The 22,551-nt window shown below is 36.1% G+C and overlaps 1 protein-coding gene across 36 annotated transcripts in view; it reads left to right on the forward strand.

The window, feature by feature from the left end:
• Positions 1-17,391, forward strand: part of ATF2 (activating transcription factor 2) — a 47,480-nt gene extending 30,089 nt beyond the window's left edge. For all 36 annotated transcript variants that reach the window (XM_086897763.1, XM_086897787.1, XM_086897764.1 and 33 more), the window contains 4 exons: positions 3,530-3,679; positions 5,486-5,692; positions 11,274-11,379; positions 14,730-17,391. In XM_086897763.1, the coding sequence (XP_086753889.1) occupies positions 3,530-3,679; positions 5,486-5,692; positions 11,274-11,379; positions 14,730-14,956 (690 nt within the window). In that variant the 3' untranslated portion in view covers positions 14,957-17,391. The remainder of the gene's footprint in view (positions 1-3,529; positions 3,680-5,485; positions 5,693-11,273; positions 11,380-14,729) is intronic.
• The last annotated feature ends 5,160 nt before the right edge of the window (positions 17,392-22,551 follow it).

Here is a 22,551-nt window from a genome sequence, read left to right on the forward strand (position 1 = left end):
TGAGATTCTCATTGAATTTGGGGTAACTGTCTCCCTACTCAAAAGAAGCACGACATCCATATAGCATCCAGCATTATATTTTAAAATATGAAACCTGTTAAACACATGAGCTGGAAATCTCGTTGTGAAGATCTGTAAATATTCATTGGATTTTCACAATATGTCTGCATTTGTGGATAATGTGATCCTAACTACTTTAATTTTAATTTTTAAACTTTTTAATATGAAATTAAATCTAATTATTTCCTATTCCTGTTTTCACAGTATGTTACATTTAACAAGGTAATTCTCAAAAGGAGTTTGTTTACTTGAGTTTATTAATGAACAGGATATAATGTTTAAATATTAGCATTACAGTAAGTAAAGTTAAAACTTGGTTTGCACGTCCCAGTACAAACTCATCAATTACCATCATGGGCAAAACAGACTCATCTTGAGGAAATGAATTTCATTTATTATCAGTCACATCTGAGTAGGATGATACACCCAGAACTTAAAAACGCCTTCTCCCTTTCTTCGTGGGCATTCTTCTCTACCTCCTGCCCCTCAGCAGCCATGGGGAAATGGTAGCCATGGTCAGTTCCTCAGAGACCTGTGCTTGGGGAGGACTCCTCTCACTCTTGACAATTACAGCATGGGCTAAGCTGGAAGGGACCACTGGGGTCATCCGGTCCCCTGTTCCAGCAGGGCCATCCCAGAGCACGTGACACAGGATTGCATCCGGAGAGTTCTTGCCTGTCTCCAGTGAGGGAAGCCTCACATCCTCTCTGGGCAATCTGTTCCAGTGCAGCAGTCCTTGCCATTGCCTCTGTCCTATTGCTCAGCACCCTGGGCAGAGCCTGGCTTCAGTCTCTTGACACCCCACCTTCAGGTACTCCTGGACGCTGCTGAGTCACCCCTTCTCAAGGCTGAACAGGCTCTGCTCCCTCAAGCTTTCCTTGGAAGTCTGTCCTGGAGCCAGCTGCCATTATTGGCTCTGTCGCACAAGGAGGGAGCTTCTGGAGGGAGCTGCTCACGGGAGTCCCCCCTGCCACCCCACCCCCACACAAAACCTTGCCATGCAAACCCAATATACATAAATTTTGAGATGGTAACTTTTAAAACTCTCCTAGTATGACAGCTTGAAGTAGAGCATACCCTGATTAACTGATTTGTACTTTCACTACTGTCTTAGTTAGGACTGATGAAAATTTCATGTCCTGCCTAACAGCAAGTTATGATAAAAGAAATACTTCTGAAGTAATTCAAGTCATAAATGAAAATACACTGCGAAAAATCTTATGTTAATAATATAAAGAAAGGTTATTGTCATACTGCTGTTAAATACTTGCTAGTTTCTATAAAAAAAATATTTTTCTAAAAACTAACTTGGATGTGAGGTGTTTCCCTGGTAGTTCTGGTAGTGGTTGTGTAGAAAATGTTACAATTTAGACACCAGAATTAGTTAGGGAGATTGTCAACTTTGCAGTTGTTGCAGGTAGATCATAGAGTTCTGTTTTAGTGATTTTGGTTAGCTTGAAAACTCTTAGACTTGCTGGAGACAGGGACTGAATTTTTTTTGTTAGCTTGTTTTTCTGAGGAGAATTAGAAAGGTACAAGTCAATTCTCAAGTTTAATTAAAGTGTTAACTACCTAAGAGCTTTCAGAGTGCTGTATATAGACTAAAAATTGTGGACATATCTTAAAATTTGTCATCCTGCCCTAATGCTTGCAGCTATCCTAAATTTTGATTTCTAAAGTTGAGCACTGGGGAAACTGCAGTAAATTTGGTTTGTGTAGTTTTCTGAAGTATCTTTTTCATTCTAGAAAACTTACAAAGTTGATACAATAAATGAGGTGAGGAAGAGCTCATTTCACTGCTGGGATTGGCTCCCAATTTCCATGTTCACTTGAATGGTTCCTATCTGGTGTAATGTGCCGGTAATTCAATCCAGAGCAATCACTGCAGAACAGACTTACTACAGAAGTCACTGGCTAAAGATTCCTCAATAGCAAGCCGGTAGAGGAGTGCTGGAGTTTCTTGATTCTCTTTGTAGTCCTCAGTTACAATACTTACTGGTGCTGGTTACATGCTACCAAATCAATATAGTTGATGGTAACTTGCCGTATTTCAGACCTGAAAGTTTTTTATAGTTCTGACAGATGTAATCTGCAATTTGTTGTTTTAATTGTAGCGTAGGATCCAGGAAGGCATGTCACCATGGAAGGTAGAAGAGAGCTGTTACTATATTCCAGTGACTTAATTGTTGGGAGACATTGCATGCTACAGTTTACAGAGAATATCTGCATAAATAGGTGCAGAGTTTTCTGTTTATTCTGAGCTGGCCAAATGCTGCCTCTCTCTAGTATTCTTAAGATATTCTAATAATGTTAGTATGTGGGCAACACTTCGTTCATATTTCAAAATATGATGTTACAACTTATCAGAATTTCCACAAACTTATGTTTAAGTCATTAATCTTTTCTTAAACTTGTATTGGATTCTTAAAAACTATGGTGCTTGGTAGAAAAACATTTTCTAACACCATTTGTCTAGTAAGGTAAATTCTTCAGTAAAACCAAAAAATGCATGATAAATTGTACAGTATTCATGGAATTTTAAGAAAGGATCTGGAATTACAAGCAGTTGTTTCTACTGAAATTGAACATTTTGTCACTTAAGATTAAGAAATAATTTTAAATAGAATGTATTATGTTACGGTTTTAGTAGGTTTCACCAAAAGTTGAATGAAACATTTTTCAGCAGGTAGTCAATAAAATGCTTTAAAATTTGCCATCAGGTTGTTGGTAACTCTTGGGTGTATTACATACAGCTGAACTTGCACATTACTACTCTTGGTAGTGGCTGTGTGCAGTAAAGGAGGAACATCAAACCCTTTAGCAGTTTTTTACTGTAGTGTGCTATAGTAGTTATCTTGCATATTTTCTACATAAATAATCTTTAAATATAATCTGAAGCTTCTTAGTATTTTATATATCATTAAGATGTTTCAGCAAAGATCTTGGCTTTTATCTAATTATCCATAGGAAGGATTGCAGAGGTGAGTATTTGCAAAGACCATGAATTAGCAGAGGCATAACAAGCTATTTAAAAATTAATAGAGAACACCAGAATTTTTAAAATGGAAAGATGCTTATGTTCTGGTTGTTACCTGTTTTCATTCATGTGTCATTGTTACTCTTCTGGTACTACCAATTTCAGCAGCTGTTTATTGCCTTCTACTCATCTGTTTGTGGGCACAGTTCACTACAGATGAGGCTTTCAGTTTACTTCTCCATACCATTTACCATCCTTCCCTTTCTGGGTTCTTATGTAACCTCATTGCTATTGTCGTGTTTACAGAAATTTAACCCCTGCTTTTAGGTATATGCCTAGGTCACTGTTGAAAGCCTGTAAAAAGAAACAGCTGTTTAAGAGTTGGAGTTCATGTTTCCAAAGTTAAAGTAACTGCTTATATAAATGATTAATCATTCAAGTTAGCATGATAGAATATTTCTTTTATTTTTCTTCTTTATTTTCTGCTTTTAGAGATTGAAAGCAGCCTTGACCCAGCAGCACCCTCAGGTAACAAATGGAGATACTGCCAAGGGACATGCAAGTGGGTTGGTTAGGACTCAGTCAGAGGAACCACGGCCACAGTCACTACAACAGCCTGCAACTTCAACAACTGAAACACCGGTATGACAACAGTGGACACTTGCCTCCTACCCCCTCTTTTTATTTTGCAAATACATATATTTTTTTCTATACTCTTGGTTTGTAAAATAGAGATTTAACAGACTCCTCTTGTAGTCAATAGCCCTATAATAGTAAAATGTTTACAGATCTTATATGTTCTTAAATACTTCTAAAATCTATTATCCAAAAAACAGGTAGAATCTATGCTCAAATGTAGAACTAAGTCCTGATTTCTCAAGTTTCTTGATAGGAGATTCTGTGGTAGCTGAATTTTTTACAGCTGGTCAGTATATATGTATTTGAAAAAATAAGTGCTTCTGGTTTGTGTTCTCTTGCATCTGTTTTACATTTATTATAATTTATATCATAAATCCGGTTAGAAATTGTTTTGTTGCATCAGGTATTGTGCTTGCATTAATTTGCTTGAAGGATTTTTTCTGGGCTGCCACAGGAAGAGTTTCAGCTCTATTATTAAGTGTACTTCATCTCTGGCTCTGGAAGGGGGGCTCTGGTTTTAGGTGTGATTTGTTGTCCTTTTGGGACGATAGATCAGAATAGGGGAGTAAAAGGCAAAACCTCTGAGTCAGACTGGAAGTGGGCGTGCTGCTGGAAGGAAAGATACACTTCCCAGTGAATCCTGGAGGACAGCAGCTGTTCTATTTCTAAAAACCTTTTGGAATGTGTTTTCTAAATGCTTTTAAAAATCTCAGAGTTATTTTCAGAATTTGTAGCATAATTTTAATTTTATAAAAGCTACATACCTGGCCCAGAACTGACAGGACTTATACCTGCAACAAAAGCCTCAGATTCTTACACTGGCCACTGCGTATCAAAACAAATATATTTGGAACAGAAGAGGGGAAAAAAAGTGATCCATCATAAAAGAATCTCTTTCTTAAGGCTGCTGTTCTCCCATACTGCCTTGAGGCTTTTTTAAGGAATATTTTCATAATATCACATAGCAGAATTTTCAGAAGATGGAAATTGCTGTTTGATTGTTTTAGAGTTATTTTACAATTAGTATTAATCAAAAATAGCAAGTGTTTAATTCTTAAAATACTGATTTGAGTTCCCAGTGGTTTTTTTTATTCTTCACTATTTAGAATTAATGTCAAATTGATGTGCCAGGTGATACATGTTTGGGATTTTTAATTTAAAAATAAAACTTCCTTGCTGTGCTAGACTGAACGCAGAGGTGCACCCGTGAATGTCATGTGAACAGTTATGTTTTATCTTATCTCTTTAAAGGAGTTTAAGATCATTATATTGTTATTATATTTCATTAAATCTTTGTCTAGGGTCTGTATACAAATGTGAAATTAGTATAATGTATGATTTAAAATGCTGAAGTATTTTGGTACTGTCATGTAATGTGGGTAGATTAAGGGAAATTGTTATTCAGTGGTGGGGAACACATCAACAAGTAGGAAATTGCTATCTGGAGATCGAGGGATCAGGGAGTCTCAGCACTGCCAGCATTTGTCAGACAGCTTCTATGTAGTGGGCATAAGCAATTGTGTCATTTTTCAGTTGTGACTAGATGTGTGGGAAGAGTCAAAAATGGAAAATTCATTTCCTACTAAATGTAGCTTGAAAGCTATTTTGGATGTAATACGTTAATGTAAGATGATCTGGAGTGTAAATATGGTTGAAAGTTTTTAAATCATCTCTGTACAGTTAAATGGGCACAGCTTTCAAAAAAAGAAGTGTGTAACCTGAATGTATTTAGGAATGTCCTGAATGCTTTTCTCAAGACATGATGACTATTTATACCAGTGCTATAGGTTAAGTCATGACTGTTTTCAGGCATCACCAGCTCAGCCTACGCCACAAACACCAAATACAGGCGGTCGGCGAAGAAGAGCTGCCAATGAAGACCCTGATGAGAAAAGGAGAAAGTTCCTGGAGAGAAACCGGGCTGCTGCTTCCAGGTGCCGACAGAAACGGAAAGTCTGGGTGCAGTCGTTGGAGAAAAAAGCTGAGGACCTGAGCTCACTAAATGGCCAGTTACAGGTATACTTCCTATTTAAAGGAAAATTTAGTAAGTTTTTTTGTTCTTATACGGTGATCCTTGATCAGTGGAGCTTAAAACTTGGCATGAAATCTGGAAAATAAATGGTGGCTCAGCTCAGGCTTAAAATCAGAGCTAGTTGCATATAGCAGTAAAATTAGAGGATAAGAGCATATTCATATTTCAAGATGTGTAAATTTAAGGATCATACCCTTCTATTCTTTGTTCCATTTAAAGTAACTTTCAGACTATGATACTAAATTGACAAGATGTGTTGGAATAAACACTTATGAGCAAAGTAATAGTCTTGCCTTGAACACATCTTGCTCTTAATTTGTATCACAGCCTGGTTTAGTTTAGTAAGTTTTGGGCTTATTTCCTTTGGTTCTTTTTAACCTTTTTTCTTTTAATGTGATTGTAATGCTTGTGAAAGGTGCCAGGTTGACATCAGTGGATACTGAGGTCCTCTTTTGTCCACAGGATGGGTACGGCAGTGGCAGTGCAAATTTTTACCACCAGCACCTAAATCCTATAGAGATGAAGTGTGTTGTAAGAGGGTAGGGCCAGTATATGTTGCAGGTCGCTTTTCCACTTCATCTGATCTCAGAAAGTTGTCATGTGAATGTACTTTTCCCCCATAGAACAATCCATGACCCTTTTGTTTAAACTACTATTAAATGTTAAAGCATACTTTCCTAATGTTTTCCAGCAGCACATGAAAAGTTGGCACAAATTACTGTTTTCAAAATAACAAGTCCAAAATCTTCATTTTGAAAGTTGCTGAATGGAAAACTATGTAATTCCTAAATTAAGCATTCATTTAGAAAATTCAGTGAGATGTATTTTGATATGTTAAAGTGTCACTTGTTTTTCTTCATCAGAGTTGTTCACTGAGTCAAATTCACAGATCATCATCTTCCTATGAAAACTCACCTCTTGTGCTGTTTGCTATAGAAAACATCACCATTTGATCAACAGAAAAGGAGGGCACGTTGAGGTTATTTTTTATCATATAATCAAAATTACAGTGTGTCAGTCATCTTCATGTTCATGTCTTCAAAAATACTCAGTATACAGACCCTGAAATGTAAAAAGATTCCTACCAAAGCACACACTGTGAAATGCCTTCCTGTCTTCCAAGAATCATGACACTGTGCACAAGCATTACTTAAATTTCTTACAAATTTTTCTCATACCTATTCACAGTCTTTAGACATATTCACTTAATGCACAGTCCTCAATTAAGTCTATTAATTATATAATTATATGTAGCACTGTAGCTTAAATAATCAAAGAAAGGAGTGAAGGGGAATGAAAAAAACTCTGCTGTAATTCAGCTTTTTAGTGAAAGTAATGTTTGCTATCATGTGAACTGCCTTTCACATATATATATAAAGTTTTATAACATAAAAATAAGTACCATAAGCAAAAGGTTTCCAAGTGTTAATTCAGTAATAGTGAATTTAAGATTTTCTTACAGTCTATCAAAAGCAAAACTGTTAACTGTAAAGTACAGAATAACTTGAAAAGAAAATTGGATATTAGAGAAATAATTACACTATACTTTATGTGAAAACATGAATCAATCCTATATATCCATAATAATAACTTGATAGGCTAACACAGTTGATCAGCAGAGTGGGCAGTAGTGACCCATGATTACTTATATTTAATAGAAAATTTATTAAGTTTGGAGTTCTTCCTTAATGCAGGTTTATAGAATGTGTTGGGGTTAATAGTTCATATTTTGTTTAAAGTCTAAGTGGCCTGCTCAGCTGAAATTACCAAGATGTCACATTTCCAAAAGCAGGTTCATACTGAAAGGCCCGCATTGCATTTCTTCATGTAGCAATTCTGACTCCTTTCAATGCTGTTACTGGCTTTCTTGTAATGTCTGTGTCAGAGATTCCAGTGTCATTGTGAAGGTTTTTAAGACTGGAAGCTCACTAACAGTATGTGTGGATTTTGAAGAGGTTTGCTTGGTTGATGTATTTATTTTGTTCTGTAGATTTACTTCTATCAAGTTTTTCTTTAAAATGCTTGAAGGTAGCTTCATTTTTAAGCAGTATTTTTCAGATACTTGCTTAAGGGAAAATTTCCATCTATTACACCTCTAGTAACATATATATGTTAGGTAGGCTGTCTTTATTATGGGCTCTGCTGTGTAAGTTTTTTTCATGCTTCCAACATTTTGAAGTTTATTTACTGTTCATTGTTGACATGTTTATTGATCTTAAATTTTATTCACCAGCTTGTGTGGCCTCTGTGCCTTGCACAATCCTGCAGGGTATAAGGAGGTATTGACAAATGCCCACAGTGGCTGCTGAGCCACACTGCAGGATCAGATGCCAAAGTGCATTTATGTTCTGTATTTGGTCCCTGTTGCTTTAATAGTCTCAGTGGGTGAAGCTTTAGAAGAATGGCCTGTCTTCCTCATGAGGGCACAGTGGGTTTTCAGTGAGCAGCAATCGAGTGATGGTTTGTACTGATGCTGCAGAAACTGTTCAGGAAGGCTAAATTATTAAAGTATGCCCGTAAGTAAGGATTCTTTTCCATAGAGGAAGTTGCCCAAAAAGAAACAGGAAGAATGCTGTTCAGCCACAGACAATCCCCTATCCTCAGAAATTACATTCACCTGCCTCTGATGGTACTTTGAGTGGTAACATATCACAAATGTTTTACCACACTGTGCTGATTAAGGGCTAATGTGGTCCTGTGGTCCCACTATTACATCAGCATTTTGGGTGCAGGGGGGAATGGGCAGATAGAGAAGAATGTGTCATAAACTGTGACCTCCCTTAATAAGAATGCAGAAGGGAAAGCATCTTTTGAAAGATGGAGTGCAGGTTCAAGTCGATATGCTTTTGTCCAGAAACCTGCTTTCTCATGCTAGCACATTTTGAAATGTGGGAACATGCAAATTCTTCTCAACAGTGTGTGAGCTATATTGCATACTTCTGTAAAGAACTGTTGATGCCTGCACTTGGTTCCATCTGACTAAAGAGGGGAACCCTTCCAGTGTAAAAATTTGAAATAATCTTTCTTTGTGCCACCTTTTAAAAGTGTTTCATGTGTTTCTTGGTAGCCTGCTTTCAATATGTTAGCCACATATTAAATGATCACCACACACTGACATGTTTCGAATGAGATGGAAAGATTTGCTGTTGTCACAAGCAATATAATTAACTGCAATATGTATAGGAATGGGTTCTGAACAGCCCCCCTTTACCAGTTTGAAGTGGTTCTTACTGGTGATACGTAAATGGCAGCCATAGATTGTCTTTCTGTGGCATTCCCCATCCATGTGTTTAGCAGACAGAGCTCTGTTCTAGTATCACAAGTGGCGTGTGCATTGTATATATAGCACTGTTGGCACAAGTGTTCCTGTTATGGAATATACAGCTGCCACTGTTCTAGAGATTACCTCAGTCTCTTTTATATAGGAATGCTGATTTGTGTTTTTCAAGTTTGCCTTAATGTAAGATAATATATTTGCTTTTTGTATTATCAGTCTTAATTTGTATTGTCAGTCTTAATATTTTTAATACAGCTGACATTGATCTATAAACTCTTACAAAATTTTTTCATAAACATATAATTTTACTTCCACGGATGAACAGCCACTTCATACTTACATATATACATACTTTATATACTTTGTATATAAAATTCTTCCTTAAAATGTGGGAGATAAGATAGAAAATTTCTGCAAGCCTTTTTCTGATTGTCAGAGTTCCTTTGAGCTAACAGAACTATATTTCATAGTCTTGAACACTGTTGCTTCTGTAGGTTATCAAGTGTCTCAAAACTACATCAGTGTGGTTTTTTTCTACCCGACCTGTGTCAATTCTGTGCAGCTGCCTGCATGGTATCAAGATTTGTGGCTCCTCAGTAAATAACATGGTGAACTAAGGGCAGACAGCTGCAGTCAGTAGTCCTGTGCTTTCTTAATAGCCTAAGGTTTCAGGACATGTAGTGCCACCTGGTAGAGAATTTGTGGGGCTTTTGGTTGGGTTTCTTTCATTGCAAACCTTTTTGTTTGCAGTCACTGTTTTTTTTCATTATAAATGTCTGTGAAGTCAGATTTTTGGCATCTTTCAGGTTTTACTTTTAATAAAAAGTTTCTAAAGGGTATTCTATGCATAAAAGGACTGAGTAAAAAAGGAGGCCTTAAGATGATTTTGCAGGTATAAAGGCTTGAAATTTGTTGTTGTCTGAATGAAGACAGAAAACAGAGGAGGTTTTCTTTGATAGTCTGATATTTTAGTTACTTTGTGTAATTAAATGTAATAAGTTCTGTTCTGGAAGAATTGTTTACTTTTGGAATTCTTTAACTTGTAATTCATCTCATCTCTGGCTGCATTGCTTTATTTCTTGCTTGCAAGTAAATAAGTTGACTTTCTTGTAGTTTATTTTGCAGATAATTTCAGGTGCAATCCAGTTTTCCTCTGGTTTTTTTCTTAAACTTGCTCCTAAATGCATAAACATAAGCATTTACTAAATAATTGTGTCACGTGTAGTATTTTACAATAATATCCAAAGGTTCTTATACTTGGAGTAACTTCAAGTGTTAATAGAAAAGATTTATATTCAAAATAAAATAACCCGTTAAAAACATGTATTGTGTCCAGATACGAGGATCACAAAGCATTACAGATAATTTGATTCATAAATATTTTTCTACTCTACAAAGTATAAGTGGGTCTATCAAAATGCCATACCATTCTTAATTTGGATTGTCAGATGTAATGCAGCTGCGTAGCACTCCTCATCTCTAGACACCAAGCTGCTTTCCAGGGAAGGTAAGTATTGCTGTCCTCCAGTTTACAAATGGGGAAGGTGAAGCACGAAGCAGTGAAATGACCTTGCTCAAGGTCACCCAATAGTGGAAAGGCACAGTCTGGAAATGAACCCAGGCGCTGGATTGTGCAGGTGCTGTCTCTTAGATTGTGCTCTGCTTTAGCGACACAAGCTGACATCTCCGGATTTTGTCATTATTATCAATGATCCCTTCAGAGAACATGTTTATGTATGGCTGCCAAAATAAAAATCAGTCTGGAGATCAACCAATATTTGCTAAATTATTTTCCCATATGTGAGATTTTTTTTTGAAGTCTAAGTATAAATAGAGTCACTAAGAAATTATTCTGCATTTGCTTTTTGGATTTTCTTTTATGTTTTTCCCTTTTTTAATGTTTGCCGTGACATCTGTTAAAATGTGTGTAGCTAAATGTAGGTTTACTCTGATTAAAATTCATCACAAAACCTTCCAGAAGAGTCTCACAGTAGCTGGATCATGTGAATGAGTCTATATGTAGACTCTGCATCTGCAAACAGAAAAATGTATGTTGTATTTCTAAAAAAAAAAAAAACCCAAGCATTTCCCAGTTAATGTAACAAAACTAGCCAAGTTTCAGCTAATATTTGCATTTCCTAAGATAAAATAAATATATACTGAATGGAAACTTCTTGTATTTCAGCTACCCCTAAATGAACAACTGAAAACCCTATAAAACTTAATGCTTACCTTCAAAACGTGTGTAGTTTGAGCCTGGTAAAGTACATAACTTTCTTCTGCTTTAGAATGAAGTCACCCTGCTGAGAAATGAAGTGGCACAGCTGAAACAGCTTCTTCTGGCTCATAAAGATTGCCCTGTAACTGCCATGCAGAAGAAATCTGGCTATCATAGTGAGTAATGTTCCATTACCTATAGCCTGAGGCTGCATCAATGAAATACTGCCAAAATGAACTGAATGAACATTAAAATTGAGAAGTGCAGTTCTAATATAACATATATTACATTAAAGAGCTTTTTTTTTTTAAGTTATTGGAAGACAGGAATTAATACATGATATTTAAAAATATATGTTTAAGTCAAAATTGAATTGTTGCATAACACTGTAAGGTTTATGTTGGTTTAATGAATGCATATGATAATTAGCATTTAAGGACTATCTGTTACTACACCTGCTTTAGAAAATATAATTAAAGTATTAAGAGCACATGATAAATCATTTCTTGTACTTTATCGTAGCCTAACACAGTGAAAGGTCCTTGTGGGTGTTTTTCCTTCATTGTAATGAGATTTCAGTAGAGGTACTATAACAGCTGTCCTCATTTACCATAACATCCAGGATCAGTCGAGCCATTAAAATAATCAGATGCAGGTTCATGGCTCCTACTGTACAATGTCTTCTAGATTGTTTTGATATCCACATTAAGCGACTGCTTTTCTGTAGAGAGGCTGTTTTTAAAAATAGTTCTGGTTTTGAGGGGAATACTGACACTGTCAATACCAATATTTTCTAATCCATATTTTTATTTTAAGTTGTTCTATTGACTTTTCATCCTTCCAGCATTTTAAAGGTTAATTATGCTTTCCTGACTTGTAGCTTCCTTTTTGGCTGTGATACACAGTGCCAGAACCAGCTGCTGCTGCTGTAGAATAAATGGCCAATTTTGTCCATTGTACACAAATTTGTTACAAATAACTGAGCTGGGAATGCATTAGGCAACATTCATAATATATAACCCACAGCTTTCGTTTTTATGATTTAGTGATATTTCAAGATATTTGTAAATGTGAAGATTGTTTCTGCCATATGTAGCCACTTCATTTTAATTTGCCAGTGTCAGTAATTCAGGAGAATAAAGGAACATTTTGTACTGCATGCAAACAGATCCTCAGGTGCTTGCGATAAAACTTAATAGCCACCATCTTTACTTGTAGTCATTGTAAGCAATTTCATCAGAATGGGCAATATTTTTTAATTTAAAAGATTCAGGAGATTTAGCAACTCTGTATTGCCATATATATTTAGAATACTGATTTTGTCAGTTTTGAGCTTATAAATCTTGGTCCTTTGATCTCCAGTCATTTTGACAAGACAGAAAATAGCATCTTGGAGTAAATTGGAACAGTATAGAAATACGTTTGGGATTTATATTAACAATGATTGCTGCAGGGATGAGGCCATTATGGCTCCCATCTGACAGAACAACATAATTTCATACAGAAGCTACTAGGGGATAACATTATGCATGCAAGGTTTTTAACAAAAAAAACCCAAACAAACAAACAAACAAAAACCCAAAAAACCCACACACAAAGAACAAACCATAGGTTTCTTGCATTTTGATGTTTTGAGGATTCATGTTCCTGAATTGGGATGTGAAACATTTCATTGTAAGTCATGAACTGTCAAAGTGATTCCATGCCAAGGATTTCTTTGTTGAAGGATTAGTGAATGGCCTGTCTAGTAGTGCTTGTTTTCAGCCTTCAGTGTAGTACTATAATGCTTCTGATTTAGTAAAGAGTACAGAATGAGTCAGACCTAAAATACTTATCAGTGGCAGAAACCTACATTTGAGAAAAAAATAGTATTATGCAAGGCAATTGGAAGCATAGCTGAGTTTCTTGGAAAGTCTGTTGAAAGTAAAAGCTTAACGTGAATGATAGTTGTAATGTCATCCCTCTGAAAGGATTTTATCACATTATCTGTGTATGCATATTGTTAGGAAAGCATGTTGGTTAAGTGACATACCCACACTACGGTTTATGAGAGAAAAAAAAACAGTTTCAGTCAATATGTTCATGAAAATGGCGTTCCTATAAAGTACATTTAAATAAACATGTTACATTCATCAAATAATCAAAGTTGAATTGCTTAAAAAATGTTGTGCATGGTTTAAAAGTCTTGTCTCTGGAAGAAATTGAAGACCCCAGCTTAAAGAGCTCCTGCAGTGCTGAGTATTGTGCACTGCATAGACCACATTTTTAGCACCAAAGTCCACAATTTGATAGCTCTTCATGCATTATGCTCTTAAATGGGAGCAAATAATCTATCACTTGCCCTTTACTTTTACATATATTTTATGATCTTTTGTATTTCCCAGACACATTTTTCTTTCCTCAAGCAAATCTGAAAGGGATTGCAAAGACAAGACTAAAGAAGATCAAATTTTGTTCCATTGCTTTGTCCCGAGCAATGCTTCATGCCTGCTTCTGGCTATGTTTTGTCATGATAGTCAGTAGTAAGTTTAAAAGGGAATTCCAATGTTCCACCTGGAAACTGGTTTTGGTCAGTTTATAAAACTGGTGTGAAAAGTACTTGAAAACATTAAGTAGCACAAAGTAATGCAAAAACAGTTATAATGAAATTCAGCATTAGTATTTCTATTTTTGAGTGAAAAACAGTAGGATAATTTTCTGTTCTTGGTTTTTTATTTTTCTACTCAGCTTTTAGTTTGGCAGTGTTTGTATAATACCTTGGCTAACTCCTGCAGCTCTGGAAAAAAGGATGATTAGCATGACTAGAATGTCTGTGCAAGAAGAACATTTTAAATCATGATCGTTTAGGAAATTCTAGTTTGCACAGTGATAATTTTTTTAACCTGCTTACCTTCTGTCATGGGAAAAAATTATGTAATTCTGTGGCTAATTCACTTTGATTTTGTGGAGAACACCTGAAATACTCTAGAAATATTTTTAAAACCAGTTTTAACCATTTTAAAACCTATAGAGAGGCATTTGTAAAGTTATGGAACTTCACTCTGTTAAAGGAATGGGGGCTGAAAACTTGCGTAAGTATTGTCCGGCAAATATAGTGGTGTAAGTATATCTTTTCAGATATCATACTCATGATCACAAATTTTATTACTGAATGTAGAATTATTCTTGTTTGATTACTAAGCAGACACAATAAATAGCATTTTTTAGTCTGTGAATAATGCTTACTGATGTGAACATGCATCATTAGAATTAGGTATAACACCCACTGTCTGATTTACTAGGTAGGAAATTTTAATCATGGCTTTGAAGAGATGAAAATGTTCTGGTTTCCTGAATAGTCCATACTGAAGTCCAGTTTTTATGCTTACAATGTGGTATTATTCTTTTTTAAATTAAAATAAGCATGTTTTGCAATTTGCACTGCATCACAGCATGAATTTTAGTTGTTTAGGGCTGATTGCTGTTACGGGGATGAGGTGGCATGCATTCCCGGGACAGAATAAATAAAGGAATTGTTCTTGTTCAGCTGCAGATAAGGATGACAGCTCAGAAGACATCTCTGTGCCCAGCAGCCCGCACACGGAAGCGATCCAGCACAGCTCCGTCAGCACTTCCAACGGCGTCAGCTCCACGTCCAAGGCGGAGGCGGTGGCCACCTCGGTGCTCACGCAGATGGCGGACCAGAGCACGGAGCCTGTGCTGTCCCAGATCGTCCTGGCGCCTCCCTCCCAGGCCCAGCCGTCAGGAAGTTGATTAAAAACTTGCGTTGCATCAGTTCCTTAGATACACATCTGTGACTTTAAAGGGAAACCAACAACAGACCAGTCTCCATCTAGGAGAAATTGTAGCTTAAATTTTTAAAAATCCAACTTAAATTTGGCTTTAATGATTGGCAGGTGGAAATAAGACAGAACACCAGTTCTAGTCTCTTTGCAAAAGACTTTTTTTTTTAAGTATTAGTTTTACTAGTTATTTTTTGTGCTTAATGTGTAAAGTGTGTGTACAGTACAATGTGGTTTATTTCATTTTTAATTTGGTATTATTTTAACAAACATTGGGGTGAATTACTGAAGGTCATCCCCAAGACTGTGATAGGAATATTATGTGACATTTTTATACCAAAGTTCTGCATAGTCCCTATTGACTTTGTAAAGTTAGCAAGGTCATAAAGCACTAGGCAAGAGAAAGACAGTAACAGTAAATTTGCTTTTAGTCTTTTTGCCTTTTTGTTGTTTTGCACATTACGAGAGGAAGAACATTGGAAGAAAAACATTTGGGTTTTTTATGTATAGCATTTTGGTTGGCTTTTAACTGTTGGGGTTTTTCATTTGTTTAATAGGGCCAGTACAGTATATGAGATACAGTACTTATGCACATACCAATCCTAGATGAGGATCATTACTAAATAGATTTGATTCTTTTTTTTTTTTTTTTTTTTTAATGGATGTCAAGTGGTTTTTTTCCCACTACCAACACTTGATTCTGGTGGGAGGAGAGCTTTAATTCTCCAGTCAGAATAGATACCTAAAACCACCCCTTGTTGCTAGGCTGAAACCAGTAAACATATTGTAAAATACAGGGTTATCTAATATGGAATACTTGTTATTCCAAAGTAGGCTGATATTTTGTGGATTTTTGAGTCGCAGACTAAGGAGTTTACTCATGATTTTGGATGCCAGAAAAGCCTAAAATCCTTCTTCAGACAACTCGACTTTTTTTTGTCATTGTCTTGTATTTGCAAGCTAACTTGTACTTAATTCTTGTGTAAGCACTGTCATCTTTTAGTAGCAAAAATTTTGATACCTTTCTTGTGGAAAAAAAAAAAATCAGTATCTACCGTATCTTGGAAACAATGTAATTATAATGTGGTGTGTGTGGTGTGTGTGTGAGAATGGTTCAGTAGTTAATGCCAGCAGTCTTTTGCTTGAATGTTTAAAGATGCCTTCAATGTGATGCTGGCTGATAGGTGATTGCAGTTTTAAAATGTTATTTACTGTGCGAACTTGGATAACTAACATTCCATGATGTAGTTTGTTTCTGATGAGATGATTGTAGGTACACTTTTTCTCATTATCCAATCATCTGTAGGATATTGAGTTTTTTAAATGTGCCATTATCTATTTTGATTCTGTACTCATGTTCAAAATACAGTACAATATTTTACAATAGATTAAGTTGTTTTAAAAAAAGTAGATGTGTGCTTTCAGGTCGGAAAACTTTGTATAATAGCAAAAACAGATGCATAGTAGCAACTGGCAGTAAAGCAGGATTCCATTATGTATATAACAAAGATTTAATGCATTTATAATGGGTTGTGTAGTTCATTTGCTCTTCCTTCTCCACACTATACCATGCGTTTTTAAGTGTCGGTGCCATCAAGTTTCTATTTGGTTCAGTTTTAAATCTAAAAATGTAATTGATCCACAGGAAAATATAATTTCTGCAATATATATACAACCATACTGTAATGAAAACTGGACAAAGAAGTATCTAAGTCATATATGTATCATTGCAGGGCTTTAAGCATGAAAATATTAGGGATTCTAAATATTTTGTATTTTAAAACTAAGAAAGTTGTGTTGATAACCTCATGTGTTTACAAGTCTTGCTTTCCCAATTTCAAGATAAAAAGCTGTAACAGTTACTGAACGTTTCCAGGATGGTTAAATACAATGGACCTCTTGCGAGAAAGAAATTAATTGCAAAGGCACAAAATGTGAATTCTGCAAGAAAGCTCTACAGTCACTTTTCATTGTAGTTTTGGTGGACTAGATGCGGCCTCATTGATTATACTATAATTTGCTCTCCTAAACACAAAGGCTTTTAAATCATATAAGTGGAGTTTTTTTTTATAACAAAACTGTTGCGCTTGTAAAATAAGTCTACATAAGTGTATAGGAGATGTGTAAACAGTTAATGATTTTAACAGTGGGGCTGGAAAAAGAACCATTAAAATCTGTGTTCAGCAAATAGAGAAAAGGTATTAGCCGTACTACCATGGATTCCGTTTTGAGACGTTGTCACACTACTTCTGTACTTAGCATTTTGGGTCTTTACATTTGACATGTTTCACAAACTGTACTGTTTTCTTTTATGTGCAGTTTGCATGAGTAAATCATCAAAGAGAATAAAATCTATCTTTAAGTTATGTTCCTATTTTAATGAAATTATAATTGTTCTAAAAGGCAGCACTGTCTTCAGACTTATTTCTTCATCCTTGTAATTACCAGTGTTTTTCTGGAAGTCATGATTGTAATGTCAAATTAGTGTTATGTAAATGAGAACACGTATGTTTCTTGAGAAAATAAGGCAAATACCATTGCTCTGCAGCTGAGCTCCAGCAGCTTCTGGGGAACAAGCGTTGTATCATTAGTTCCAGGAGCCCAAGGTAATCCACAGATAAATGAGTTCATAAACATAGCTTGGTGATCCCAGATGTTGCTCAGCCATTCCTGGTTGCCCTGAGTTCCACAAAAAGCACTGTGTATAATCAGAATTTCCACCTAACTTCCAGTTATTTTAATCTTATTTCAGTATACATGAAGCCAGAAATAACAGCTGTAATCAAATGAATGGTTCACAGCTGTACTGTCAAAGGTTCAGGAAAAATCATGCCCCCCACACCTGATGTTTAGAATAGTAAAAATTGTTTGGGCTTATTTATGGATGCTGGAAACATGTGGCATGGCACATTCTGTTACCATTTGAAAAGCTCATGCCAGAACCCCAATACAGGGGCTTTGGAGGAAACAAAAGCGTGAAGTTGCTGTGTGTCTGCATTTGTTCCATGTATGGACCAAACAAATTGAAGCTGCACACAACTTTTTAACCCAATGTGAGAAAACTGTGAGGCCTCCCTTGCTTCATTACGTTCTTGTGTTCTGACTATGAGTTGTGCTTGTGGTTCCAAGGGAACAACAAAAAGCTGTATAACGGGTACTTCGGGGCAAGGGGTGTGAGGGGTGGAGAACCAGCCCACTCCTTAATGTCTATGCTGTAAAAAGACTCAGGTTTATATCTTAACTACTCAATCTAAGTAAGGGGATTTTTTCTGTTTACAGTGGTAAGAGAGGCTGGGCAAAGGAAGATACTACACCAGGAGAAGGAGATGACAGAAGTGTGGGATGAGCAGTGATTTCAGCTACCTGAATTACAGGAGTAATTTGCTTAGAAACAGACACAAACATTTTAATTGGTCATCATAAATGATAATGAGGAGAAAGCATAGTGAAATTAAGTGCATCCTAATAAAGTAAGGTATGTTAAATTGCAGTGAAGGAAACTTGAGCAATGCTTCTTGACATGATTAATATACTCATGACAATGTGTCTAATGAAGGCTGTTTGCATTTATATGCTGCCTGTTGCTTCCCTCAGTAGAGACATAATTGGCACTGTGCTCATTTACGCTGCAGAACAGTCAGTGTAAGATTGGCTTGCAGTAGCCTTTAGATTTGTTTTTAACCATTGTATCAAAAGTAACACTGGTTTATTTAGTGCATGTGTAATGCTGTATAGAGTTGGTTTGGACAATTTTATAATGAAATGTTCAAAGTTTTGTATTCTTGAATGGTAACTCTCCTTTTAATTTTAAGGGTTAATGTGACTTTTTTTTTCTTTCTATTTTTTCCTCTTCCTTTATGGAATGAAGGATCATGGCCTTTCTTTTTCTTTACTTTCTTCCTATTCAAAATATTTTTCTTTGTGTGATGAACCCCAGAAAGTGCTTATATATTCAGTGTGGAATTCTTTCTTTTTTTGTATTGCTTCCTCCTTGATTGTCTTAACCCTCTATAGCAAACTTTCTAGAAGTTAGAAGTCAGAAAAGGAATTTCTCCACACTCTGTACCTTGTCTTCAGCTAAAATAGATATGAGAAGCTTATGTTATCTTGATATTTACATCTTCCTAAACTAAGATAAATTATATATGTTTAGGTATGGACATACTTCTGAGTGTTACAAAAGATTTCATTAGAGATGCTGTGCACAACTAATGAGTGTATGTTGTATGCTGATGGCTTCATAACTGCAAAGTGCAACCCCCTCCAAAAAAGCTTTTAAATTCTTAGGTGAGGGATGAGTTATCTAATCACATGGCTGTCAATAGAACAAGAAGATAAATCAACTTGATCCAGTTTCTGTAATTACTGGGTTTTGCTCAAAATCTTTATCCCTCTTCTATTACCATTTTCTATAATGATGTGTATTGTTATAGGCACTTTATCCTATTCATTTTTGGGGGAAGAGGCACAGGAGAGGATGTTCTTAAGTTTTTAGATAAACTACCTGTAACTTAATTTAATCAGGGATGAATCGTTAATCAGAAATGTGTTGTAAAATCATTATGCAAGGACATTTATTATTTTTAGTCCATAAATAAAGAGACAGCAGCTTAAGCTGCATAGACTGACTAAAAATGATAACAAGCACAGAAGTTGCAGAACAGCTTGAAGCAAAGAAAAGGAGTCATGCTTCTAGGAACTCTTCTGTAGTTTTAATGCCAATAGAACCGGAGCAGGGAAGAGAGTGGGCAATGTTTGTAACCACCTTGGGCAGCAGGGCCTGGTGATACTCAGTTTGCAATTAAGGAGCTTAAAGGAGAGTACTCTGGCTTAGGGAGGACTGTTAGTGCTGGGCTGAGATGAGCTTCAGGAATGAGGCACTTCCAGGGAGAACTTTCAGAGAAACAGGATTGCAGGTAGGCATGTTCCCTCAACCCTACTCTTGCCTGTGGCTATCTCAATACTTCAAAGTACAAACATGATCTATTACAACTCCATTTCATACCATCTGTGCCCAGGTGGATGGAATGTGCTGGAAGCTGGTCTGATGGCTGTGTTTAGCTACCTGAAAGATGAAAGTTAAGGTCTGTTTTTTTCCTACTGCCTAAAACGCTTCTCTCATTTTGCTGCAAGCTAGTATTGGCATGGTTCATGAATAGTATTTCCCTCCCTTTAGTTGAATCCCTTGTTCTAGACCATTACAGGAAGCAAAAGTACTGCCTTTGAGAAACAACTGGGCTGCTGCATTTTATTAATGGAATGATTGCATAAAGCCTATTGCTTATGTTTAAAAAGAAAATGGGGAAATATATCTGTCCTACATCTGGGATTCTAATCAGGAGAAAAAGCAAGGAGAGAATGAGCCCACTGCCTTAGCAGCAAACAAAATAAACTGCCCTGAATAAATTGAGAAAATGGAACCAAGGGAGGAAATGTCTGCACCAAGAAGGTGCTGCATTTCACTGCTCAATTATAGCAGCCCTTTCCTCTGACACAAAGATGTGTTCTGTGAAGATCTGTTTCTTCCAAATGTTTGCAGTGATGTTGGATGATCTCACTTGAGGTAAGTAGTATAAACATCCTGTTATTCATAATGCTGTGTTGAGAAAGATACTCTTAAAGGTGATATAATGTATAGTACAGTCATTCTGGCTGCCTTTAAAATGCCAAGAGACTTTACAGTCAGCCTGGCTATGATTAGAAAACAAGCAAAAGGCTAATATTTCAGTTTTCTTGCTTTCTGTCCTTTCTTTTGACAGAATTGCTGTAAAGGGCTAATGATTTGTGCTGAAAAAATATATAATCCTTGTAAATACCGAGGAGATGCTGTATGTTTCAATGGATGACATTTTGAGCACTTGCTCATTTTGTTGACTATTTAATGACTCTTAAGCTATTAAGTTTACAATTTATGACTTGAATACATGTATGAATATGTAAAATATTTCTTTATCCTTTATCCTGTACAACCATTTACCCAAACTTTTTAGAGTCCTGATTGTAATAGGACTTTTTTCTTCTCTAAATTATGCAGCACTCTCTTGAATGCTGTGTAGGAAGGTTGCTGCCCATAGAGCCTTGAGCTCTGTTCCCAGTCACCATACAACCAGAATGCTGTTTCTGAGCTGACAGCAGGGTTGTATTTGTCACATATGGCACAGCATTGGTTTCTTGGGATGGAAACACACTATACTGACTTGGATGCTTCCCTTGTATTGTAAGTACCAGTTTGTTATATAAATTCTGTACTTTTCCTGCTTATAAAGACCTGGCAAAGTTCTTTTCTTTCAAGAAAGAAACTCACAGTCTTTACCCGCTCTTGTAATTTCATGTCTAGTTTAGGTTTTATTGTTTTCACATACTGGATAACGGTACACACCCCTCCTTCATGGAACTGCACTTTATAATGAGCCAGGCACTCAGACATATTCTGGAGAGTGCATAAATCCCACAGGTCTTGTCTGTGGAAGAAAATGTCACCCCTTTGTCAGAGTTAGATTGTTACAAACTTCAACAGATTGAAAACTTTTGGTTTGTTATGTCTACCGATTTATTCTGGTCCAGTTTATGTTGCTGGAGAAAAGTACTAAATTTAAACTAGAAAATTTAAACTAGAAAATTTAATTTAAACTAGAAGAAAGTGCAGGTATGTAATTACTAAAACTGTATAAAGCTGATTAAAGTGTTGCAGCACACAATTTCTTAAAATATTTGACTTAAAGCAGCTTTTCTGCATTAACAACTTCAAAGAAGCTAGTGCCTGTTTTATGAAGAGGTGAGGATTAATTTTATCTTAGTGAAGTAAGGTTCCTTCTATAATGAGTCTTTTCCAAGCAAGTATGAGAGCAGGATTTGTTTTAGCCACGGCTAGTGACCATTAATGCTTCTGTCAGTAACCATAATTTAGTCAAAGAAAATTTGAGCAGTGTACAGACTTGTTGTCACCACCATGTCCTTAGTCTCCGTAGTCCTCCTAGGGGAGGACTTTCCCTTACTGCAGAGTAAGGGAAATACTCCTGCTTGGTTTAATCTGACACAGAGGTTTACAGATTCCAAACAATATCATGTTAAACAATGCCACCTACATGTCACCCCAGCTTGTACCCAGCAGAGCTTCATTGCACCACTGGGTATGATACACTGTACCCTGCAGAGAGTAAATCATCACAGCTTGTACAAGCTGAAACTAAAATGAAACACTGAAAAATATAATATTAATAAGTGAATATTATTAAATTATTATTTCATAATAAGAAAATTGTACAAGCTCTCTTCCTGAATGGAAACTCTTTTTTATACTGCAATCTGTTTTAAGAGTTTATCCAAAAATAACACAGGAAATACTGTATATAGTTACTGGAGCAAGGCATTTCTGGCAGATTTCCATGGCATGCTCAGAGTCTGTGACTTGGCCTACATTTGTCTTTCATTTAAAATGTGGAAGAGATTTTTGGTAAGTGCTGACAACAGCTCAAACCCTTACCTACTGAGCAGAGAGTTGAAGAATCACGAGCTATAGTTAAATAAATGGGGTTTATCAATCTGCAGATGAAATGTCTGCTGTTA

The sequence above is a fragment of the Cyanistes caeruleus genome, chromosome 7 (assembly GCF_971803275.1).
Source record: "Cyanistes caeruleus chromosome 7, bCyaCae1.hap1.1, whole genome shotgun sequence".
Lineage (NCBI taxonomy): Eukaryota > Metazoa > Chordata > Aves > Passeriformes > Paridae > Cyanistes > Cyanistes caeruleus.